Raw genomic sequence first — 26012 nt, forward strand, 5'->3', positions numbered from 1 at the left:
GCTCCTCCAGTCTTCCTTCCTTCCTGTCTGCTGGGTGGTGGCTCATCTGTCAAGTTTTCACAGTCATGTGCTTCTGGGCGCAAAGCCCTGGTGAGCCCGGCTCGTTTCCCTGGTGGAATCGGACGGTTGTCGAAGGGGTGTCAGCCTCTGTTCAGAAGCCTGAGCTCCTGATTCTGTTCCTTGAAGTGTCAGTAGTTAAGGTGCCTGTATTGAGCAGGGGCTGCCGTTGCTTCTGACTGAGGGTCCTCTTCAGGCCCACTGGCTCTTGGCAGAGCTCAGTTCTTGTGGCCATAGGCCTGTGGCGCTTGGCTCCTGGAGACTGCTCATAGCCCCTGCCCTGTGGCCCTCTTCCCAGCATGGCAGTTTGCCTCTCAAGGCGTATAGGCAGGGTCTCCCCTCTTCCTTTCCTCTCTGACTTCTCTCATCCTTCAGGGGTTTACCTGATCAGGCCAGGCCCACCCAGGAAAATCTCCCTTTTGATGAACTCAGTCAGCTGATGAGATGCCTTAATTGCATCTGTAAAATCCCTTCACCTTTGCCTTATGTAACACTATATCCCATCATGTTCACAGTTCCTCCCGCCTGCAAGGCAGGGGAGTGTACAAGGTGTGTACCCCAGGGGCAGGATGCTAACACTGCACTGACTGAGAAAAGAATTTGTCTTACCTGTACCTGACAGGTGTGTACCTGAAAGAGGTGTGTGCCCGACGGTGTGTGCGACCGATGGGTGTATGCCCGACAGTGGTGTGTGTGCCCGCCGGGTGTGTGCCCGACAGTGGTGTGTGCGCCCGCCGGGTGTGTGCCCGACAGTGGTGTGTGCCTGACAGTGGTGTGTGCGCCCGATGGGTGTGTGCCCGACAGTGGTGTGTGCGCCCGACGGGTGTGTGTGCCCGACAGTGGTGTGTGCGCCCAACAGGGGTGTGTGCCCGACAGTGGTGTGTGCGTCCACCGGGTGTGCGCCCGACAGTGGTGTGTGCGCCCGACGGGGGTGTGCGCCCGACAGTGGTGTGTGCGCCCGACGGGGGTGTGCACCCGACAGTGGTGTGTGCGCCCAACGGGGGTGTGCGCCCGACGGGGGTGTGCGCCCGACAGTGGTGTGTGCGCCCGACGGGGGTGTGCGCCCGACAGTGGTGTGTGCGCCCGACGGGGGTGTGCGCCCGACGGGGGTGTGTGCGCCCGACGGGGGTGTGCGCCCGACGGGGGTGTGTGCGCCCGACGGGGGTGTGCGCGCCCGACGGGGGTGTGCGCCCGACGGGGGTGTGTGCGCCCGACAGTGGTGTGCGCCCGACAGTGGTGTGTGCGCCCGACGGGTGTGTGTGCCCGACAGTGGTGTGTGTGCCCAATGGGTGTGTGCGCCCGACAGGGGTGTGTCTGACATGGGTGTGTGAGCGCCCGGCAGGGGTACGTACACTCGGGGGGTGTGTGCCTGACGTGTGTGTGTGTCTGACATGGGTGTGTGCACCTGGCAGAGGTGTGTGTGCCCAGCAGAGGCATATGCCTGACAGAGGCGTGGCTTAGTGTTCAGGGTCCATAGTACATGAAGAATCCTACAGATCCCTATGGACAAGGCAGTACAGTAGAATTTGGGGCAAAAGACTTGCACAGATTTTTTTTTTTTTTTTTACACAAGATGAAATTGAAATGGCCAATGAGCACACGCTCATTCATCCAGCGAGCATTGAGGACCCCCTAGAGGCCAGGCCCATGAGTGATGAAGATCCCGAGGATGAAGACGCCTTGCCAGCCAGGTCAGTGGGTGATGGCATTTGTGGTCAGGGGCACCCAGCACCACACCCCTGGCTGCCGTTGACAGCTGGGTGAGTCCCCTGCTGCCTGGACAGAGCCACCTCTGCAGATGCCCAGGTGGGTCTCCTGGGGCAGGGACTGGCAGGCTGTAGCCTGTGAGCAGATTCTGGGACCTGAAAGCTAAGGATGGTTTTTACATTTTTAAGGAGTTATAAAACAAACAGAAAAGGAAGAATCTGCAACAGAGACCATGAGTGGTCTGCAAAGCCAAAGGTTTATAGAAATGGGCAGACCTGCTCTAAGGGGCCTGCTTGCTGGTGGGGCCTTGTCTGGATTGCCAGTTCTACTAATTCTAGAATTGGAAGGTCTCATGGAGGACTGTGTGCTGGGTAGGATTTCCAGATCCCAAGATGCTTTGGCTGCATTCAAACCCACAGGGCAGAGAGAGCCCTCCGCCCTGTTCCTTGGCAGAGGCCTCCACACTCCGTGTGCTGACCGGCCTGCCAGAATGACAACAACTGTCAGCTGTCTGCATCCTCCCGGCACCCCTTAGTGTGGCTGCATACTGAGGGGAGTTAAAACCGTAAACAGGTGGAGAATATCTCCTTCCAGGGAATCTCAGAGGACTCAGTGATTTAAGAGGAAAAGACCTAACTGCTGCTTTCAGCAGGACCACTGTGTGCTACCTGCCTGTCAGTGCATGCAGATACGGGGTCCTGAGTTGGTGACCTCAAAACCGTGAGCGGTAGATGGACAGAGTAGCCCCTAATGAAGCAGAAAGACTAGAAGAGACAGGACCTAATTTAGGTCGAAAAGCAAAGTGAGGCCTCAGAAGATGAAGGCAGAGTGCGAGAAAGGCTTTCTGGAACTGACAAGTCTGCCATCCACAATTCGAAATGTATTAGAGAAATTGGAAAAAAAACATACGAAGTGTAGAATGTCAGCAGAAAGGTGTGGCCACAGTCAAGAGGGCCCTCCGTGGGTCCTGTGGTCCTGGACTGCAGGTGGGCCCAGTGGAGACTGTGCTGCCCCTCACCCTCCCCGGTGGGTCCTCTGTGATGGGGGTGGGTGAAGCTGAGTGCTGTCCTGAAAATCTGACCATGCACAGCCCCTTTCCAAAGACCCTTCTAATTTTAGAGGCCGCCAGCAGCCACGGGACTAGGCAGCATCAGAGCAGGGACACAATGTGAGTCATATGCGCCTGTGTTCGTCCTGTGGTGTCCCTGGGCCCATGGGGGTGGGAGGGATCAGAGGGATCGGAGGGAGGGGGGTAAAACCAGGGGAAGGAGTGGAGGACCACGAACTCCCTCCCCTTCTTGGTGGCCAGCTGCTGTGAGGACTCGCTCTCTTAGGACAGGTCCACTGTCTCTGAGCTCTGGTTCTGGCCTCCTGTCAGGTGCCCTCGTGCGGGAATGAGTGAGGGACAGCAGGGCAGGCTTTCCAGGCTTCCAGCAAGCTCTACATGATGGGCGGGGAGACCCTGCTCTTAAAAACATGTGGACCCTTAGCATTCTTCTTCCTCAGACCTGGGGCCTCAGCCTAAGCTGAGATGACAGGGAAGAACTACAGATACACCAGATTTAGGAAAATAACGTCAAGTGGTGCAGACAAGTGGAACTGCTGCTTGTGAAGTGGGCTGTGGAGTCGTGATGTTTGCTACGCCCGGCACCATGTTTCAGAACCTGTAGCAGCACTCAAGAGAGAATCATTCCTTTAACAACAAACATGTACTGAGCCCCTGTGGGGAGGCACTGACCGAGGCCTGGGGACAAATGTGGGGACAGACCAGTCCTGTGGTGACAGCTGGCGGGGGTAGAAAACAGTAGAGCTGCCCCACCAGCCAGCGGCTGCTGGGAGAGCAGGGGTGTTCCCGCACCCAGAGGAGGCACCCTGCCGCTCTCCCCCAGGTTGCTTGGTGTGTGCACTGCAGGGAGAAGCCCGCCCCCAGCTGGTGTCCACAGGGGCCAGGGACACTGGTAGGTAGGTGTGGAACAAGGGAGTTTGTGACTTGGGATTGTTTTCTACTTAAAAAATAATCTGAGTAAAGCTTGGTTTAAACAGCATCAAGTTAAAAAAATTCCTAAGAAGTGGTTGGATTCCCAGTTTATATGTGGCTTTAAGGTTCTGAAGAAGTACACAATTAACCACAGAAGTATGACTTGAATAGATAAGAATTTAACAAAATACACACTGTTGGGTGTAAAATCATAAATATCTGAAGTTCTTAGAAATTGGTAATTTTCTTTTAGCTTTGCTGTGCTCTGAGTATGACTAAACTAAAAGTAATGAATCCAGACCTTGAAGACTGGTGTGTGTGTAAAAGGCAAGAAGTGAGAAGATTCATGTGTAGATCCAGGACAATCTGAATTTACTTCTGTTCAGTATTTCCCAAAGGCTTTTTCTACATGGAGGGACTCGGAGTGACACAGCAGCTCCCTCTTGTGGGCAGATTCCCCCGTGTAAGGTGCTGGAGGCTGAGGTTCCAGCCTGCAGCCGCTTGTGATCCTGATATGTGGAGAGTTCTGGAAGACTGATGACTGCTGACCCCCTTCTTAACCTACGCCATCGCCATGCTGGTGGTGGGGATGGGGCTCTTGGCCATTCCTGCCCCTTGGCTGCCCTTCCTTGGTCTGAGGGTACGTGGGTGGCCCTTCGGGTGTGCCAGGAGCTTTGTGCTTTAGTGACCAACAGTCCCCTGATGTGTGAAGGCCCATCAATCCGATTTAAAATAAAACATTTGAAGTCTCTTCAGAGGACGGTGTGAGGATGTCTGTGTTCAGTGATGGAGCTTGGCCTCTGCTTTGCCCCTGGTTGAGGCACTGAGGGTTCAGATACAGTCTCTGCCCACTGCATGTGAACAGCCTGGTGGGTGTGGAGGGGAGGAAGCCTGTGATGATGGTGGCACTGTGAGGAAAATGGGGATGGAAGGAGGTGTGCCCAGGAGGCAGGGCAGGAGAGTTCATGGATGTAGGGTTGCAGCGAGTCTGGAAAGCTGGGTGTGTTTTCCAGGCAGATGGCATGGGAGGTGGGCACCCCAGGCAGGAGGGGCTCTGGATATGACTCCAGAAGCCTGGTGGGCTGGAGGGGAGGGAGAGGCTGGGCCTGCTGGGGGCAGGAAAAGGGCAGACCTGTGCTTAATTTCAATTTCTGTGGGAGTGATGCCCTCAAACTTAGAAGGGCTTTTGATGAGAAGCGATAGAGTATAGCTCTTGCCCTCCTCAGTGGCATCACTGATTTTTTAAAATGCATTTTAGATATTTGTATTTCTATATTAATTAGTATTAGGATTGGCTATAAGTGACAGAGATGCAACATAATAGGAGCTTAACCAAGAGAAAGGGCTGCATCCTGCACTTGCTATTGTTTGATTTATGAACTTTAGACATTAACTGTGCACTGTTAGTTCACGTGGAGGAGGATTTAGCTCCGTGACGTTTCTCCAACCTTCTTTTCCTGTATCATTTAGGATTGATTCTGGGTGAAGGTCACAGCATGACTCACAGTATCTTACACACCTTGGATGTATATATGCACTTCTTATGTCGTTAAGTAATCCAGAGGGAGGAGTTTGCTAGAGCTAGTCCAGAGTTCAGCCATCTTAGGGCTCTGGGTGAGTATCGCTGCAGTACAGCAGCAGCAGCTTTAGACATCACTTCTGTGTTTAAGGCAGGAACAACTGAGAAGGAGCAGGCCGTGGAGCTCTTGTCTATTCCTTTTGTCAGAGACATTGTGGAAGCCCTCAGCATATTTTCACCTGTCTTTCACCAGAACTGTGTCTTTCTCCTTGGCCAGAAGTGTGTTTTGTGGCCAGCTTTAGTCACAAAAGAGACAGAAAATGAACCTTTCATTTTTGTGGCACCCTTGGTAGAGGGGTAGGGGAAAGGGCTCCAGGACGAGCACTGGATCAGCTTACCAAGCCTGAAGCCACGCCCCCTGCTGGTCATCCTAGAGACTGAGTGGCCCACGTGCTCGTGGCCTGTGGGCGCTGGGCGGCCTCTCAGTTTCCTGCGTGGAAGGCAGCAGAAGCACTTACCTGGCCCTCACCTCCTCGGTGGTGTCAGTTTGTCTGACCTCTGTCAGTTTGTTGTCTTCTTCTTTTTTTTTTTTTAAGACAGAGTCTCGCTCTGTTGCCTAGGCTGGAGTGCAGTGGCACAATCTTGGCTCACTGCAAGCTCCGCCTCTCGGGTTCAAGCGATTCTCCTGCCTCAGCCTCCTGAGTAGCTGAGACTACAGGCGCATGCCACCATGCCTGGCTAATTTTTGTAGTTTTTGTAGAGACGGGGTTTTGCTGTGTTGCCCAGGCTGGTCTTGAACTCCTGGGCTCAGGTGATCCACCCACCTCAGCCTCCCACTGTACTGGGATTACAGGCGTGAGTCACCGCTTCCAGCCTTGTTTGTCTTTTGTGTTACCAAAGTAGAAAACTTCTTCTGTTCTGTAACCTTGGTTCAATCAAAGTTCCAAATTCATAAATGGCACTTATATTATTATGACGATTGCTGAAAGTCATGCCACAGTTTAATTTGCTTTATACTTGGATTTGGTATACTTGATTTTTTGGTTCGGTTTTCTCTTTTTCCTGATTTCCTTGATTTTTTTGGTTCCGTTTTCTCTTTCTCCTGGTTTCCTTGATTTTTTTGGCTCCGTTTTCTCTTTTTCCCATATTCTTGCCTGGCATGGAGTGGTAGAGCAGAGTGGGGAATGGAGTTGAGTTTGGATCCAGCGGTCGAGCAAGTGTCTCAACTCCCATGCTCAGCTTCTTCCTCTGTCACGTGGGGCAGGGAAGGTGCCTGTCGGGCGCAGCGAGCGTGGTGAGTGGTAGTGTGGGGCCGCGTGCGCCCGTGGGCCCTGAGCATCAGCACTTCTGCCTCTCCGTGTCCTCTTGTTGAGAGGGACCACTGCCTTTCTTACGCTATCGCCAGCCTTTTCCAGCTTATTCATTCTGTTTATTGGAACCCATTTAATTCATTCTTCTTGAAATATGTGTATTTTCTATTTTATTTCAAATTGAGACTTACCTTTCTTATAGAATTTGTTTTTTTCTGGGATCTTTTGATTTTTTTAAAATTGGATTTACTGAGGTAAAATGTACAGACAATAAAACTCTTTTTTTTTTTTTTTGACACAGAGTTTCGTTCTTGTCACCCAGGCTGGAGTGCAATGGCATGATCTCTACTCACTGCAACCTCTGCCTTCCAGGCTCAAGCGATTCTCCTGCCTCAGCCTCCCTAGTAGCTGGGATTACAGGCGCCCGCCACCACGCCCGGCTAATTTTGTATTTTTAGTAGAGACGGGGTGTTGCCATGTTGGCCAGGCTAGTCTCAAACTCCTGACCTCGGGTGATCCACCCACCTCAACCCAGCCAAAAATCATTCTTCTAAAGTGTGCACTCTAATATATTCTGACAAATGTATGCCAGTGCCACACCACCAAGCAGCTGAGGTAGAGAATACTCTTACCCCAAAAAGTTTCCTCTTACCCCGTGCAGATGTCCTACCCATCAGGGCCCAGGGCGACCTTGTCTGATGTTGATGTCCCATCAGATGGTTTGTATTCAGCAGAGCACCTAGACCAGGCTGTGAGGTACAGGTCCGCCCCTGGCAGCCCATGCCTTGTGGCTTCTGGATGGCTCCTGGCTTGGTTGCTGTGGTGTGGCGCCCCTGGCAGCCCATGCCTTGTGGCTTCTGGGTGGCTCCTGGCTTGGTTGCTGTGGTGTGGAGCGTTGAGTGACCTCTGCAGAACAGCAGATGGTGCTGAGGGCCGCTTCTAAGACTCAGTGGAGGAGGCTCAGTGGCGTTCTGAGCGGTGGCCACCAGGACAGACCCCTTGTCTTTACACCATCTGTGCGTGTGTGCGTGAGTGTATGTGTGTGTGCATTCCAGTGTGCGTCCAGAAGCCAGTTTCCTTCAGAAAACTTTCTGTTCCCTGGCTTTATTTTTACCATTTAGAGGACCTGTGAAGCAATGAGATGGAATACTTATAGCTGGTTTAATTCAGTGAGTGATCTGAATTGTAAATAAAATTTTATCAAGTAATTTATAAATTTGATATAATAAATTAAGTCTGCGGAAGGGGCTGATTGTGTTATGGAATGAGAGGTTTTGTACATCTTTTGCAATTCTAAAAATTGTGGCCGGGTGTGGTGGCTCAAGCCTATAATCCTAGAACTTTGGGAGGCTGAGACAGGAGGATTGCTTAAGCCCAGGAGTTTGAGACCAGTGTGGGTAACATGGTGAAACCCTGTCTGTACAAAAAATAAAAGTAAAAATAAATTAGCCAGGCATGGTGGCGCATGCCTGTAGTTCCAGCTACTCGAGAGGCTGAGGTGGGAGAATTGCTTGATCCCAGGAGACGGGTGGCAATGAGCCAAGATTGTGCCACTGCACTCCAGCCTGGGCGACAGAGCAAGACCCTGTCTCAAAAAAAAAGTTGTTACTTTGCTGTGTAGTCTTTGTGTAACATAATTTTATGATTCTATTGTTTTAAGCTTAATATTCCAAATAGATAATAATTATGTTAAAATGCAAAAAATTAGCCTATACTCTCATGATCTAAATATGTAGTAGCGGTTTTACAGAATATATTTCAAAGGATTGCCATTCTGTTTTATTTTTAGTAGCCAGTTATAGAAAGCATTATTTTTAAATAATGCCTAAGAATCTTTAAAGAAATACCTGTCAATGTATGTTCCAGTTTAGTATCAAATTTATATTCAGAGCTCATAAGAATTTAAAAAGTTTCCCAGAGTCTGTAAATGGGGATGGAGCTGTCCTTCAAGGGTGATAGTCCTCCTAGGTTTGAGTTGTCCTCTGCTGCTAGCATAGTACCACCTGAGCTACCTGTGGGCCACCTTCACCACCCGTGGGTCCCTTCAGCCACCCCAGGGACACCTTAGCATCCCTGGGTCGCCTTAGCCACCCCAGGGTCTCCTTAGCCATCCCAGGGCCACCTTAGCCACCTGTGGGTTACCTCAGCCACCAGTGAGTCACCTTAGCTACCCCAGGATCACCTTAGCCATTTGTGGGTCACCTTAGCCACCCTTTCACCTTAGTCACTCATGGTCAGCTTAGCTGTTTGTGGGTCACTTAGCCACCCCTGGGCCACTGTAGCCACCTCTGGGTGTCCTTAGCCACCCCCGGGCCACCTTGGCCACTCTGGGTCACCTTGTCTACCCCTGGGTTACCTGAGCCACCCTTGGTCACTGTCTGTGGGTGCTTGCCTGCTTTAAGCCACATTATGCTACTGCAGCTAATTAAGGTCGCTCAATTCAAGTGTCTCCTTTTTTTGGGCTCCTGCCTTCTTTTTGTTTTTCAAATCGAACACCCGCCATACTCATTTGAGAAGTGTAGACTTTGATTTTTAACCCTAAGTTGCCTGGTAAAGTCACCTTTAAAGCCAATGGAAAAAGCTTAATTGAATTCATTTGTTTGAAGAAGTAGAGGAATGTTGCAAGTAGACTGAAAGTTATACTTAGTCTGTTCTGTTTGAAACCATTCTCATTCAGAAAACAGAAATGTGTTTATGTAAAGAAATATGTTACTTGACTTAATATTGTAAGGAATCTTAATTGAGAAAATAAGTAGTTGTGTTTTTTCTTTAACTGGGCAGCATTGTAGCGGGGTGGAGTGTGGGTCCCCAGGTTGGAGAGCTCTGGATTTGGAGTGGATCCTAGCACATGGCCACCATGTGACCTTGGGCAGTGACTCAGCCCAGCTGGCTGCCAGGCTGCTCCCCATGAGGTGGTGGGAGCCATGTGGGATCTGCCTACTGGGTGTGCAGCTGCTGCGGCCTAAGCGGCGTCCTTGCTTGGTCCCCCCATGAACTCAGGGGTGTGGCCTGGCTCCGTCATGTGTTTTGCAGGGGGATCTGAGGGGCCCAGAAGGTAAGAAATTGCCTAAGGCCCTTGGCTGATAGAAGAGGGAGCAGGGCTTTGACCAGGGGGACCAGCTCATGACTCTGTGCTGGTTACTGCTTTACCAACACCATGGCCATGCTGCACAGCTGTGCAGCCTCCACCCACAAAGGCCAAAGCTCCAATGGCATCTGTGATGCTTGTAAAACAAGTAGCAGCCGTGTCCAGGCTGCTGCTCTGAAACCTCAGTCTCCTTTACTGAGATTTGATGACGTTTAAATGAGCAAATGCATGTGTAGTGATTGGCAGGTGGCCATCGCTCAACCGACTTTTCCTGTGCCCTCTGCTTTGGCAGGTGCCCTTCCTGGCTCCCTGCTTCTTCCTCTCCTAACCTCCTGGCACTGTGCTCCTCACTCAGGAATTGCACCCAGCATCACCTCTGCAGGTGAGTCCCACACCTTCCCCCTGCTCTCCAAACTCAGACCCCAAGTCCAGCAGCATCTTCTCTCAGGCATCTATAGACCTCCACAACTTAAGACATCCAAATTCTCATTCCCTTGCCTTGCCATAATCTTCCCATCTCAGCAGCTCCTTCCTTCCAGGCTCTCAGGCTGAAGGTGGCCTATCCTTTCTTTTCTATCCCACATGGCAGCCAGGAGGCCTGTGGGCGGTGCCTTCAGGACGTGCCTCTTGTGCCCCTGTCCCCTACTCTGGCCTGAGTGTTCCTTTTAAAACTAGGTCAGAACTAGATTAAAGCCCGTGTCTAAGATGCTGCCATAGTCTCTTGCCCCCATATGACTGCCATGTCCTCACTGTGGCCCGGGAGGTCCCATGTGCAGAGCCGCTGGACCTCCGTCTCCTCTCACTCTCTGTTAACTGTGCTGCTGTCAGTCTGGCTGCCTGGCTGTTCCTGGGCGGTTTCAGGTGCTGCGGCTACCTAGAACCTTCCATCTTCCTTTCTTCACTCTTCCCAGAAGAGAACACTCTTCCCAGCTGTCTTACGGCCAGCTTCCTCACCACCTCGTTGCAGTCTTTTCCACAATGGCATCGCCACTACTGCCCTCCCACATCCAGCCATCGTCCTAGAATAACAGCCACTGTTGTCCCCTGACACTTGATGGCAGTTCATCTTTTATGACCCCCATTGTCCCCATTGTCAGTTGTCTTTTTTTTTCCTTATTAGAACATAAGCTCCAGGAAAGCAGATGTTAACGTCTTTGTTCACTGATGTATCTCAGGCATTTAGGACAGTACTGGTAACATAGTAGATGCTCAGTAAATAGTTAGATGAATGAATATTTGCTACTTTTCTTATTGACAGACATTTCTGAGGTACTTTAATATTACGTTAAGTAATGTTACAATTTCCCACGTGTTGATTTTATGTAAATAATGAGTAAATTACTCTCATAGAGATTTTAGAATTCTAATAAACTCATATTTCCCCTTCTTATAAGAGTAGAAAAATGCTTTTAAGAGTTTTCCTAAATTAATATTCTGGGAACATTAAATTTTAGAACTTTACTCTGAGGACATAGATAAAAATAAAATTAATTAGATACCAGGAATGTCAGATGCTAAATGGTGTATGGCTATTTGTGACATTCTCCTAGAATTAAACAGTTATTAACTTGCAAAGACATGGCAGCTGAAGTCAGAAATTGATGAACTTTTAAAGTTGGGAAAAAAAGAGCTTTAAGGTATCTTATTAAAATTGTAAACTGTCAGTTTAATCATCATAGAAACCATACCTGATACAGTAAATCGTTGCTATTCTGCTTTGAATTTCTGGATTCTCATGAATCAGACATTCTATTTTTATGTTTCTCTTCAATAATCCTAAAGGTAGAAGAAAGAAATGGGAAGAAAAAGGAAGAGAACCATAGCTACGTTGTGAGGGCATTACTTCAACTCTGGTAACTTCATGTGAAATGACTACAAAATGAATTAATATGCAGTAAGAGAGCCAGTGCCCCACCAGGGCACCTTTCCACTTGCTGGCACACAGATTTACCACAATTAGGGTACCGCTTGTCCTGTCATGCCGGGAGAGTCTAAATTACTCTGACTTTCAAGAAACCAAAAATATGCATTTTTGATGTTAGGAAGATTTACTGTGCATTGGGCTGTGTCATTTGATGAGGAAAAAACCAAATGATCTCTTTATGAAAATGAAGGTAAAATATATGTAAATGCCATTTTAATCTAACTTTTTATATGAATGTAGAACAAATATCAAACAGGATTATACAGTGTGATAGTCAGGAAAGTAGCATGCTTTTGTGTTTTATAGACTAGTCTAAAAGGAGCCCCAGTAGACTTGGTATTGTTAAACCAAGGAGGTCTTGAGAACTATTCTGTCTCCCTTGTGCCCATAGAATTGTAGCCTGTGGAGGTGACCAAGGAACCAGATCCCAAGAGGCCTCTGCCACTGAAAGGAGATTTTTATTACTTGCGTTTCCTAGAGGGGGGGCACTCGCACCAAGCAGGCCCACGGGGCACACTGGTGTCAGTCAAGGGGCAGAAAGGAGCCACAGGAAAGCCCAGGACAGAGCCTGAGTGGGGTTTCTGTGGGAAAGGCAGGGCAGGGCACCCGTGTAGGAATGGCTAGTGTGAACAGTTCCAGTGGGCCCTGGGCTGTAGGAGAGATCACTAGCTGCCTGCTACCAGGCCCTGGGGTGATTTAGGGCAGGCGGGCAGTTAGATAAGGGAGGTGGGTAGAGCCGACCACCTGCCTGGAACCCTGTGCTGGCTATAAGCCCTGGGAGGGCCAGTCTCTCCCTGTGTCTGTAAGGCCCACAAATGCCAAAGCATTAGGAATAAGAAAATGGACATAATAGAATTGATCCTGTGAGGACTGGATGCCTAACTGCCACATACAGAATCTGAGAAAGCACAGAACAACTGCCTTCATTGACAAGATGGTGCCCAGAGCTCAAGACAGGCACACAGCAGGAGGATGCCGGCAGGATCCCTCAACAAGCTTACCGTGGTATCTTTCACAATGTTAACTGTCATCCCAGATTAACTTTTAATGACAGCATATCTCTGAAGATTGTGCTTTTAGCGTATTTTCACTTAAAGTCATATCTCATTTAGTAGACCTGCCAGATTCCGGAAAAGTTACACACAAGCCAGCTGACATGACCTTTGCCAGTCATGTTGACCATGTTCTCACCGAGCTGTGGACTCCTCACTAGGAGCCTTTACCTATGGCCAGATGGCTGTTGTCACTGCCTGTGGTGGGGTTATGGTTTCGGACTCACCTGATCCGTTCTGCCGGGATTTTAAAGTATGGGAGTTTAGGCATACTTTGCAAGTTGTTTCTTGAATATACTTTTCTGAATTATGGCTTGCTATACAAGTTTTGGTCTTTTAAGGTAAGAGTTACAATGGAGATGGGGAAATTATACTTTTCTCATTTCAAGGAAAACAACAGTCATGAGTTATGTATCAGTTGGGAAACGGGATGATAGGAAGTTGCAAGGCAACCTGGTTTCAGCCGGACCGGGACTCTCCCGGGGCTGCGTCCTGCTAGAGCCGGCAGGACACAGAATACCACCAGCAGCCTCCCTGGGAGTGGCTTGGCATCTTGGCCACCTCTTTCCACGGATGTGGTGGATGTGGGGGTAAACTAGAGAGACTAAAGCCCACTATTGAGCTCAGCTTCCTGTAGAAATCAAATCAGATGAAAACCCTGACCCAGAGGGAGAAGGCAGAGAGTTGGACTTTTGAAAACGTGAGTGTGTCCAGCAACCAGGCAGCAACAGTCCTTGTTGTTATCGAAGTTCTATAAGCACTCTATTTCTCCAGAATAATTTCATCATAAAGAATCCAGAGCTCAGACAGCTCTTTACCATCTGTCTTTTCCTTTTTTCTTACCCTGTGTTTGGCTTGATCTGGACTGCCTAAAACCATGACAATATTAAGTGCTTTCTCCTGGGTAAAAATTCTGGCTTCTTTTCTAGAAATTCTGGCTCCACTTCTCAAATTGTTTCTGTCCCTGTTAGGAGACCCCTGGGGCTTCGGCTGGAGACACAGTGCAGCTAGTCTCAGCAGCCACTGTGCTTGGGCCTGGCCAGCCCCTCCTCAGGGGTCACGGCACTGCTCACCTGGTGACTAGGTCTTCTCAGCCAGATCAGTTCATGTGCTCTGGTGTTTTTGAGCTTCTGGCTAGTCCTCAGTTTCTCAGACCTGGTTAATCACAGTGTGGAGTCATTTTTCATAACTGTGCACCTCACTTGTTTGATGCATGGCAAGGGAATAATTAAATTAATAAACCTACAGAAATTCCCCCTTACAGTTTTCAAATACAGTAAGTGAATTTCTACTATAAAATAGGTCCAAAGAGGTTTTATTGTTTCTTATTTGAAATAATTAAAGAACATTTATGTTTCCCTTTTGTGGTTTCTTGGTTCTAATCCTGTGGGTTGCTTTTGACGTCCTCTGTTGGGGATACACTGTGCATCCGTATTTAACAGGAGATCCCGAACTCCCAGCAGGGAGCTAAGCACAGATGTGTGCACAGATGCGTGCTTAGGTAAGGATTTTGTGCAAGGTGACTTGTAATATGAAACTGTAAAATGTGCTACCTTGGACTGGAGAGAGAAGGGGGTGGTCTGATGTTTTCCACACGCCTCTTTTACCAAAATGGGTCATCTTATCTGTCTCAGGCCAGGCCCCCGGGGGGCACAGGAACAGCACAGCTGCAGTGAAGGAGGGGCTCCTGCAGCCGGGCCGGCCCCAGAGCGGTGGGTCGTGCCCCGCGTGTTGCTCAGCGCGTTCTGCAGTTGCCCTGGCTTTAGTCCCCCATCTCGCTGTGATAGCCATGCAGGTCAGCAACTGTGAGCCTTCCTGGCTCCCACGCTGCCCCCGGCACCTCTCTCTGTTTCTGCTCCCAGCATCCTCTCAGCTTCTCTTCTGAGCCCCACGCAGCGGTTCCTGCTTTACCAGCACCACTTCTCCTCTGTCACCGAGAGAGACCAAGAGGCTGCCGTGCCTGTGCCAACTGCCTGGTGAGGCTCCGTCAAGTGATGTTCGGGGCCTTGTGGTACAGCCCTCTCGAACTCACCCCACCAGAGGCCTGTCGGCATCACTGTCAGAAACAGGCGTTCTCCCCTCCCAGCCCCCGTCACAAGCTAAGCATCTGTGAGAACGGAGGCTCTGCTTCCCCGAGGATCCTGCCCCAGACGTGGGGGCAGCCTTTGCAGACAGCTTCTGTCCCACTCACCTCCTCCTTGGTTTTCACTCCTTTATGCCCTCACGGACCTGCCCACCAGTTCCCAAGCCCTCAGGGCCATGGCAGCCTCCGTGAGGGTGTGAGCTGGGTAAAAGGAATTAAGGTGGAGTCACAGCTACCAGTGGCTGATTGCCCATGGGTGTCAGGCTGGCCCTAGGTGCCCCATTGCTAGTTCACTGTCCTGGGACAGCCCCAGTATTGTCAGCATTGAAGGAAAGAATCCGGACAGGCAGCGGAGGCTCCCACCTGATGACACCGAGGCTCCTGCCTTAGCACCAGGGCCTGGGCTCCCCTTTGCTGTAATGCCGTAAAGTATGTCAGGAAGGTTTGCCCATGACCTGGTGGAGAGAGAAGAGATGTGACAAGGCGACTCTGGCTTGTGTGTCCCGCCCACAGGGGAAGCTTGGAGGAGTCGGTTTGTGAAAAATCAGGGCTCTGAGGGCACTGGAGCTGGTGCTGAGTTCTGCAGCAGTCAAGAAGTAGAGCAGAGCTGAAATCCCGGCTGCTCATGGGCATCACAGATGCATTCGCCAGCAGCTGGGCTCGGCTTTGCTCTAACATCCGCCCCTCCTCTGGGAGCGTTGTTTCTCTCTCCCTGGCTGCCCAGCCCAGCTCCCTGGCCTGGCGAGATCTCTGCATCATTTCTTCTCCCCAGCTTCTCTCTCCACCCATGCCGCCATGGGAGAGTTTAGGCTGTCTCGTCCCTGACTGGCCTGAAGTAGGGCTGTGACTGTCTCCTTTTCCCTCTCTCCTGTCTTCCTCACCTATCCCCACATAATCAGTCCACCTTCCTTACTGCTGGATGCAAACCTGCTGAGTCTCCATGGCTTTCAGGATGGAGTTCAAAGACATCACCTCAGTGTGAAAGGCCCTTTCAGGTCTGGCCCGGCACAACCCTGACACCCGCATGTTCCTGGGTGCAACAACATGGGCCCCAGGGCAGCTTCCCATGATGCATCAGCCTCTGCTGGCTCCTGATGTGGCCTCTGTTCCTGTCTTAGGCCCCTATTCCTCTCGGCAGGCTCCCCACTTGCCTTACTCTATCTCAGAAGTTCATCCTGACACCAGCTCTGTCCTCTGTACTGGGAACATGGAGCAGAAATCCATCACGGCTGCTGATCCATGCATGCTGATGAGTGGCTGGCTACCTCCTTGTGCACAGCATCTGGGGGCACTCAGGTGGCCCTGCTGTCCCTGGGCCTGTCCCTGACACTGGCCGGGGTTGGGGCACCAGAGTTCAAATGGGGGCCGCATATCTTGTCTAAATCTTCCAGAGTTTTAAGTCAAGCCAGTGCACTATTGATACAATATGTTGTGTCTTCTTCTTTGACAAATACATCTTCAAAATGGAAAAAATATATGGGGACCTATGGTTTTTATATGAATTAATGTTGGCAAAATATCAAAGACCACTGAATTTAACTGTTACTGTTAATTTAACTGTTATCTAGGTGTTCTGTTCAGAGGCCACTCATGTTTGAATGAGTAACAGGATCGAGACATGATTTATCAATAAGTGCATATATCTCCCATAACATTGATTATTTTGTTTTTATTTCTGCAAATGACTAATCATGTTTTATATTAAGCATTTTCGGATAATGCTTGTTCTGTTGGTGCTCACGGCCTAATGCAGGGCTAGCGCACAGCGGCCTACATCCTGTTTTTGTGCAGTGTTTACATTTTTTAAAGAGTTGTTAAAAAATAAAATAGTGCAACAGAGACATGGCCACGAAGTCTAAAGTACTTACTCTTTGCACCTTTACAGAAAATGTTTGCTACCACTTGATCTAAAGGATTAAAAAATAAAACATGTCATTGGGCCAGATGCGGTGGCTCACGTCTGTAGTCCCAGCATTTTGGGAGGCCAAGGAGGGCGGTTCACCTGAGGTCGGGAGTTCGAGACCAGCCTGACCAACATGGTGAAACCCCGTCTCTACTAAAAATACAAAAGAAATTAGCCAGACGTGGTGGCGCACGCTACTTGGGAGGCCAAGGCAGGAGAATCGCTTGAATCCAGGAGGTGGAGGTTGCAGTGAGCTGAGATCCTGCCGCTGCATTCCAGCCTGGGCAACAGAGCAAAACTCTGTCTCAGACAAACAAACAAACAAAAATGTCATTGAATTTGAAGTATACAAAATTTGAATATCTTTCTATCAAAAATTTGAATTTTAAGGAAATAACAAAGCAAAAATTATAATTTTTTGTGTTTTCAAAAAATTATTTTTTCTAAATTATTAAGTTATAAGATATAAAGTAGTTAATGTGAAATGTTTAAATCAAAATTGTTTAAAGCTGAGTTTTAAATTTAATACTTTGAAAATTTAGTTAAATCATATTAATAATTTTATAAGAAATAAAACTATTGATAATTCTGATGTCTGACATCTGTCTGATTGCTGACATGGATCCTGAGTCTTACGGTGTTTTGAGGGCCTCCAGCTACATTGGGGTTCCAGTGCCAGAGTGGCTGGCAGCCCCACCCTAACGAGAAGTGAAGGGGCTGGGCATGCTGTTTCCAGTGCTTTCATGAGATGCTGCTTTGCCTGGTGGTCGGGCCTGATGTCTCGTTGTTCCACCTGTGACCAAGGGGTCCCTCTGGAAATGTGTGTGTACTGACACATGCCCTGGCGGCTCTTGTCTGATCCATGTCCAGGTTATTCCTGCCTGACCGTCACTCGTGCCAGGAGCCCAACACAAATTCAGGCACAAATTCAGTACACCACACAATGGGGGAAACATGTTCAAAGATTTTTACTTACAGGTCCTGAGCAGGGAGGGTGCCATGAGTCAGGAGGGCAGTCCTCTGTCCCTGGGTCATGCAAGCAGGAACAAAGGGTCAGGCAGAGAGAGAGAGCACTGCAGCCAACCAGCAGAACAAATAAGGGAGTAGGGTGGGGTCACTTGAAGTGTGTGGGCAGGTGCCTGAGTGAAAGATGCCTCTAGGTTCTCATCTCTGGTACTGGCTTGAGCCACTGGGTGTGGTGTAGAACTACAAAGTGTCAGGGGTGGCTGAACTCTGCCGCTACTAGGAGAAAGTGCAGCTCATATTCCAGATAGATGCTGAGGCAATAGAAAATGAAAAGAATTCACTATGCTTACGCAGAGTGTGTCTGGACACACACAAATTTAAGAGTAATAAGAATTGCTTAATATGGCATAATTTCCTTAGGTGCCATGTGCAGTTGTCACAAGCATTGCACTAATTGGAATAATGAATTAGAAAGTGGATGTTGGTCATTATTAGGAAAAGGTACTTTGTTACGCGAGACAGTAATTGCATTGTGCCAAGAGAAAGAATCTGACTAATTAATTTGTCTTTTTTTTCTTTTGCCTATGAGTGCTTCTTCTGCTTGACTCCTCCCCATAATCGGACTCCTTCCAAGACAGCCTAATCTTCAGGGCATTTGGATGCAGCTGCCTTTGTTCCAGAGACACAGGCCATCTCAGGGGAGGTATCTCCCTGGGGCCTGAACAGCGTTTTTCTAGACAAGAGGAGGCTGAGGGCTGTGGGTTCTGCTGTGCCAGCCCTGAATGCTGGATCCCGAGTGGCAGAGGCACCAAGTGCTCTATGATGTGTGTATGTGATGTGTGTGCATGTACATGTGTGTGATGTGTGTCCCTGCTCGCCCCAGGCTGGCCATGGTACTGTGCTAGTCACAGACTGGCTGTGCTGATCAAACCAGGCACAGTGGAAAATGGGAAGATGTTGGCGTTTGCCCCTCCCTTGGCTGTGTGTCATTCACCTGGGGCATGAGCTGTGCCCCTGCTCTGCAGTAATGAACAAGGCAGGTCAGCATTGGTCCGAGACACGTGAGTTAAGAGAGGAGGAAGAGCGCTCTCTGGGGGCGGGGGGATCCATTTGTCAGTGGCCTGCAGTTTCCTGTCCCAGGGATTTCACTGGTGACATCCTGACCACTCACCTGCACTTTATATGGAGCTGTTTTCATCAGCTGGTGTCTGCTGAGCCTCTGCATTGCGTTGTGTGGTAGCCTGTTACTTTTTGCAGTTTTATTTTCTAAACTGTACTCTTTTATTGGTAGATTTTTTGTATTAGGATTTCCATTTAAACAGGACTTTGGTACGTCTGCTGTGGGAGGTTTCCCTAGAAGATTCACGGCTATCGTTCTCTCCCCTCTGCTCGTGGTGTTTTATCTGTGACTGCACTGAACGGTTAGCTGTCACATGTCATTCTCTGGGTGGTGTGCTCTGAAGTCATTGTGGTGTTTGGGCCCCTTCAGCCTAGTTCTGCCTAACTGCGGTGTGATGAATGGGCCCGAGGCAGAGAAGGAGGCTCCCTCGTCGGTAGGGGCTGCTGTTGTCGCAGCTGCCGGCATACGGAAGTGAGTCGCTGTGCTGCTGCCCCGAGTGACTGAGGGACAGAATGAGGCTGGGGCCGGCCGGGCTGGCATTGGTGTGTCTGCATGGCGTCGTCCACCACTGGGCCTTTGCACATGGGGACCTTTTTCAGCGTCATGGGGCGTCGGTATAAAAGGAGGCGCAAGAAGCGCTCTGAGAGGAAAGGTAATTCATTTAGTTTTTATTCTTCAGTGTGAAGCATTTGTCTTTAATGCAATATAGAAGTGTTTTCTGGGATAGACGGCTTTGTGAATTAATCTTGCTGATGCCAGTTACTTCCTATTTTCCCTTTTTGAGTGCCTTTTTTGTTGTTGGCATTTTATAGAATTTTAGATAGGGGCACTTAAAAAGGAAGATTCAAAAACACGTCTGTAAACATGAATAGAAATCATTTAGCTTCAGAGTCTGGAGTATGTCTTTGGAAAGATATTTATAAAACTTTAAAGTTTGTAGCTTTGAGCTATAGAAAAGGTTTTTCTCCCAGAGACAGATGCTTATATGAGATTTCCTTTGCCGCACTCTTCATTAATGACTTTTCTACATTAAAACTGTTCATGCTGCAGAAAGCAAGGCTGAGCAACCATTGTGAAAATATTTCCCCTTTAAAAGAATGGAGAGCAAATTCCTTACATTCTGCACTCCAGGTTAATACCAGTTTTTAATTCAACTTAATGTTTTAAGTCATTAAAATCTAGATTTTTTTTCTCAAAACCAGATTCAAAAGTTGTCCATGACTATACATATCACAAGCTACTGGTTTTTGGACCTAAATTGCTGCTTTAAAAGCTGTTGATGTTTTTTTTTTCTCTTTGTATAATATGAAATAATTAATAGAAAATGCCTTAGTGAAAACATGTGTCTAGCCCGGAGAACAGCTGAACACAGGCGTGATCAGTGCCTCTGCCTCTGTGTCTTCTGGGCGCCCCCTTAGTGTCCCCCACCCGACAGGACTGGAGTACAGCGCTTCACCGCCACAGGGCCCTTGGGACATGCTGTGGCAGGAGATGGCTGTTTCTTCAGGAAATAAAATTAACCTCGGTGTTTTGGTGTGGCTTCCTAAGAAGAAGAAAAGATGAATCTCAAAGTCAGCAATCTTGTAATAGTACCTTGTAATATAACAAAGGTGACAGCACCTAATGAAAGTCTGTGTCTGGGAGTGGGGAACCCCTGACCCTGGGCCCTCTGCGCACCATGCTGCCAGGTGCTTGTGTCCAGGGCTGGGGATGCCACACCCTCGATGCTTTCCTGGACTGACGGGCGGTCTCAGGACAGCCGATCTGTGCGGCCCCCTCTGCCCTCACCTCAAGAGGTCACAGCATTGGCCTGTTTTTGTTTCCTCAGTTAAGCTTTAGAAATTGAGATGTCACTAAGACAGGCAATAGGGAGTAAAACAAAGGCACAGGCAAAAACTAAAGGACATTTTTACCACATACCCTCAATTTAGAATTACCACCACTTTTCCCATGGACACTCATCACTAATTATTTAAGTTGGGAAAAATATTGAGAAGTACAAGAATAATTCTGTCGTCATTCTTTTGGAATTTACTGTGATTCAAGCTTAAAATGTCTTTTTCATGCATTCCATAATCGCATTCTGCAGTGGGAAAACCACTCTCAAATATGTTGCATTTTCAGACCAAGGTTATAAGAAATTGAGAGGGTTATAAGATGTAACAATGAGGCCCACATATTAAATGGCTTGTGTTCCTTGGTCATTCCTATGTAAGTTCATTGTGAGTGTTATTAAACAGTATCATGTTATGTGTTAGTTCTCGCTGTTGATATTTTATAATAAGCATTATCTTTGAAACTAATAAAAATACCTTTGAAATTATGGATATTATTAAGATTGGCCATCACATTTATACCAAACTGGCAAAGTTTTATAAGATGTAAAATAGTCTTTTATACTGTATATTTCTAAGGTACTGTAAATCATGTGTATTGCATGGTTTTTTTCCTAAGACTGGTATAATGTACGCCTTTTAAAATGTAATTCTTTGATGAAAACAATGTAGTAGCAAGTTACGGGTTTTAGTTGGCTTCAGTGGCAATATAATTTCAGTGATTTTTTTCATCACTCCTGAGTTATACATGCAGTTACTCCCTTCCACAGGGCAAATAATTGACTGTTGACTGTGTGTGAGCCTCAGATGGATTAGCTTAATCATCAGGAAAATAGGGCTAAAGAATAATGTACCATTTAAATAGTGGCCAGAGCCCCCATCAAGCAGACACTGCCACCCTGGCAGATGCTGCCAGCACGAGACCTGGGAGAGGTCTGGGAGCCACAGGGCAGGATTCTGAGGAGCAGTTAGTGCCCATATATGGAGCGCTTCCTGCACCCAGCCAGTGCCCAGTGGCTGCTGCTGTAGCCTCATTCACTCACAGCACTGCTGCTAAGTTCATGACCAGTGGGAGGGGAGAGAGATGGGAACACAGAGGCAGTCCTTCAGTCCCCACCCTACTGCTGTCTGAATAGCATCCTATATTTCCAGATGTATTTCTCACTGAGTGTTTTGTTTGTCCCCTATGTGATAACATCCTTATCTGTGCTTAGTCGTGTATGCACATGTGAAGACCACTGTCCTCTGGCAGCAGTTCTGAACTGTGTTTTAGTCTGAGGCTGGGCTCCCCCATGTTTCCAGGATAGAGGTGAACAGGGTGTGGGGACCTCTGTGGAGCTGGAGGTCCAGACGTAGAGAGGCCTGCTCCCCCTGAGTACTTCTGGAGGAGAAGCCCTGGAACTCCTGACCTTCATCCTTCACAGAGTGAGCAGAGCCAGTTGGCCAAGGGGAGGAAGCAGGCGGCTGTCGTGCCAGCCTCCTTCTCTGGTGCCAGCCATGACTCTCACCTTACAAAGAGAGCAACCCTTTGTGAGATGCAGAGCATGGTAGCACCTGGAGGTATAGGACGGGATGGCATTTATCCACCCATCCATATACCAGTCCATCTACTCATTGTAGTCCATCCATCTGTCCATCAACCTATCATCCATCTGTTCACTCATTTACCCATCTACCCACCCATCCATCATCCATCCACTCACCCATCCATCCACCCATCTACCCACGCATCCATCATCCATCTCTCCCTCTAGTCATCCATCTATCTGCGCATCTACCCATCACCCATCTATTCATCCATCCACCCACCCACCCACCCGTCATCACCTATCATCCATCATCCATTCATCCATCCATCCATCCACCCACCCACCCATCATCACCCATTACCCATTATCCATCATCCATCCATCCACCCACCCACCCACCCATCATCCATTCATCCAACCATTCATTCATCCACCCACCCACCCTCATCACCCATTACCCATCATCCATCATCCACCCACCCACCCATCATCCCCCATCATCCATCATCCATCCATCCACCCACCCACCCACCATCACCCATTACCCATCATCCATCATCCACTCACCCACCCACCATCACCCATCATCCACCCACCCAACCACCCACCATCACCCATCATCCATCATCCATTCATCCATCCATCTGCCCACCCACCCATCATCCATTCGTCCATCCATCCACCCACCCATCATCACCTATCATCCATCATCCATTCATCCATCCATCCATCCACCTACCCATCATCATCCATCATCTGTCATCCATCCATCCATCCACCCACCCACCCATCATCACCTATCACCCATCATCTATCCATCCATCCATCCACCCACCCATCATCACCCATCACCCATCATCCATCCATCCATCCACCCACCCATCATCACCCATCACCCATCATCCATCTATCCATCCACCCACCCATCATCACCCATCACCCATCATCCATCCATCCACCCGCCCATTATCACCCATCATCCATCATCCATTCATCCATCCATCCACCCACCCATCATCACCCATCATCCATCATCCATTCATCCATCCATCCATCCACCCACGCACCCACCCACCCACCCACCCATCATCACCCATCACCCATCATCCATTCATCCATCCATCCACCCATGCACCCACTCATCATCATCCATCATCTGTCTTCCATCCATCCACTCACCCATCATCACCCATTACCCATCATCCATCATCCATCCATCCACCCACCCACCCACCCATCACCCATCAGCCATCATCTGTCATCCATTCATCCATCCACCCCCCCACCCACCCACTTCTCCATCAGTTGTTCCATTGTTCCGTTCATCCAACAAGTACTCATTACACCCTTCTGCATGCTGGCACCAGGGGTTTGAACATGCTTAGGGAAGATGGGGGTAATGGGATGGCAGTGGCAGGGGGCAGCCACAGCTTTCAGGCTTGAGGTTTGTTCTGGAATGGGCCACCTGAAATCCCACTAGGTGCATGAAGAGGATGGATTTATGTGATTTGTCACTGCTGCACTATATGTGTAGTAGTGGGGAGGGATATTCTCCAGTATCTGGTGAGAAAGGAAGACACCATTCTCTAGCAGTGTCTGCCAGGAGAGGGGCCCAAGTAAGGAAAGTTGAACCCCCAGTGGACAGCAGCGTTATGGATAGAAGGCCCAGATCTCCTAGAACCTGTTTTAATGGCTATGTGTGTACCTTTCACTGTATCTGTGCTGATGGGCCTCACAGCACAAGAAAGACTCTGCTGCCTGGGCAGGAGCTCCTCTCAGCTACAGGGTGCATTTCAAGCACAGGTGCATACACTCTAGGTTAACAGTTGAAATTCTAAAGTAAGCATGTAGAAGTAGATTTGCGAAATTGCACTTGAAATACCATGGAAATTGGATCCAAAGCAGATTGAACAGTGCCAATTCTTAGTGCAGTTATAAGTGTTAATATTGAAAATAAAGTTTACATCGTTGTCTTTTTTTTCCCTTTGATTCCAGAAAATTAACTACAATTTTCAAGTAAGCAGGAACTTACTTAGGTTGTGTTAAGTAGAGCAAAGTGGACAGTCTTTCAAATGCATTGCTGCTGCGTTTGCACTGTGAAGGACAGAGCACCTTCACGAAGGCAGGGCCCTGTGAAGGTTTGTGCTCTCGCGCACCGGCTCTGACCTGTGATTTTGTTGCTGGATGTCTCCTTCAGCAGTTCATGTGGCTTTCTAAAGCTTGCCGTTGCTTAGGCATGCCGGACTGAGGCGGGAAACAAGCGTGTGGATCAGTGTGGCTCTGTAGGTGTGAACATGTATGGACATATGTGCATAGGGTGGGGGTAACGAGGGAGAGGGACAAGAAGGGCCAGGGCTTGTGACCACATCAGAAGCAAGGGTGATGCTCTGTGGCACAGCTGGGTGATCCTCTGTGGCACAGCTGGCCCTCGAAGTCACTCAGGGACCTAGGTTTCTTCCATCATTAAGCTCTGTTCTCTAACAGAAGTCACCCTGGCAGTTGCTTCTAGTCCAGCAATAGAAAGGTGAGAAAGAATACAGAGAAGCACGCAGGAAGCTGTGTGAGTTGGCCCAGATGCAGTGGCACACACCACAAATTGCACAGCACCCCCACGGGAGGCGAGCCTGTGTCCTTGCCCATCACCTCTTTCCAACTGGTGTCCAGACCTCGGGGTGATCCCTGATTGCTGTTTCGTTGGTCTGGCCGTGGCTCTTCGTGGGCCAGCAGCCTGGGAGCCACACAGGGACAGGGTAACTGCGATAAAATACAATTATGCAGGAGAGGAGGTGGAAGGGTCCAGCCTGGCCCTGTCTGGCCAGCTTCCTGCACCCTGCACAGCAGGGAGCATCCTCATTCTCCAGACCCTGATTCTTCTCAGGTTGGGGCGGGAGGGGGGAACTCCCTTGTCCATTGATTGTTCTCTCAGCCACTGGCTTCATCCTTTGGGGGTTCTTTCTGATCATTGCCTCCAGAGTCCCATCTGAAGAGGGTGTCAGTGTAGAACACAGTGAGGCAGAATGTGGAAGCAAACGGGACCATCTGGAAGTTTTGCTCTAGGCCTTATAAAACACATAATTTGTTAGGTGTAAAATATATAGTATGTGTAGTAGTGATAATAGTATGGAATAAATGCCTTAGATTTGCAAAATTGGGTCAGAGAGTTTAGGGATCTTTGGTCCTGTACCAGTGACATCATTTTGTGGCTCTTGGGGATTTGGGGAGGGACTTCCCCGAGGCCACTGTGCAGCAGCCTCATGCCCAGGGCTCACAGGTCCCATATGTGTTTCCTCCACCAAAGCACCCTGAGCTGTCCTACCTTCCTCACATCCCCACACCCCGCGGGTGTCCCTCTGCTTAGCAGCTATTTATTCTGCCTGTATTTGGGCCAACTGCACAGGCTGTCTGAGACCTGACAGTATGCTAGAATGTACAGGGCATACAATATTTTGTGTAATATCATGGAAAAGTGTGCCATTCTTTCGTTGATGGTGGTTGCAGATAAGACTGCAGAGACAGCTTGTGGTGGGTTGGAGTGTGACTCAGTCTCCCGTGGGTCTGCTCCCCTTCCAGACTGCATGTGGAATTCTGTATAGAGTAAGGCATATTCGTGTATGTGGGAGGGAGGCTTAGAATAAAATTTATTTTTTTTCTTATGGAAGCAGTACATGTTCATTGTAAGAATTAGGAAACATAGATACAAAATAAACTTTACAAAAAAGCAAAGGTGATCATCTGCATTAGTCTGTTTTCACACTGCTAATAAAGACTGAATAATTTATAAAGTAAGAGGTTTAATTGACTCACCGTTCCACATGACTGCAGAGGCCTCTCAATCATGACGGAAGATGCAGGAGGAACAAAGGGACGTCTTATATGGCAGCCAGCAAAGAGAGAAATGAGAACCAAGCGAAAAGGGAAACTCCTTTTAAAAAGTCAGATCT

At 48.8% G+C, this 26012-nt stretch overlaps 1 protein-coding gene across 23 annotated transcripts in view; it reads left to right on the forward strand.

Moving 5' to 3' along the window:
* ADARB1 (adenosine deaminase RNA specific B1) overlaps positions 1–26012 on the forward strand; it is a 156952-nt gene that overhangs the window by 57180 nt on the left and 73760 nt on the right. For 9 of the 23 annotated variants that reach the window (XM_063803354.1, XM_063803356.1, XM_063803358.1 and 6 more), the window contains 2 exons: positions 1631–1748; positions 9952–10041. In XM_063803354.1, coding sequence (XP_063659424.1) covers positions 1712–1748; positions 9952–10041 — 127 coding nt within the window. In that variant the 5' untranslated portion in view covers positions 1631–1711. 23 annotated transcript variants of the gene reach the window in all.

Source organism: Pan troglodytes, chromosome 22 (genome assembly GCF_028858775.2).
Source record: "Pan troglodytes isolate AG18354 chromosome 22, NHGRI_mPanTro3-v2.0_pri, whole genome shotgun sequence".
Lineage (NCBI taxonomy): Eukaryota > Metazoa > Chordata > Mammalia > Primates > Hominidae > Pan > Pan troglodytes.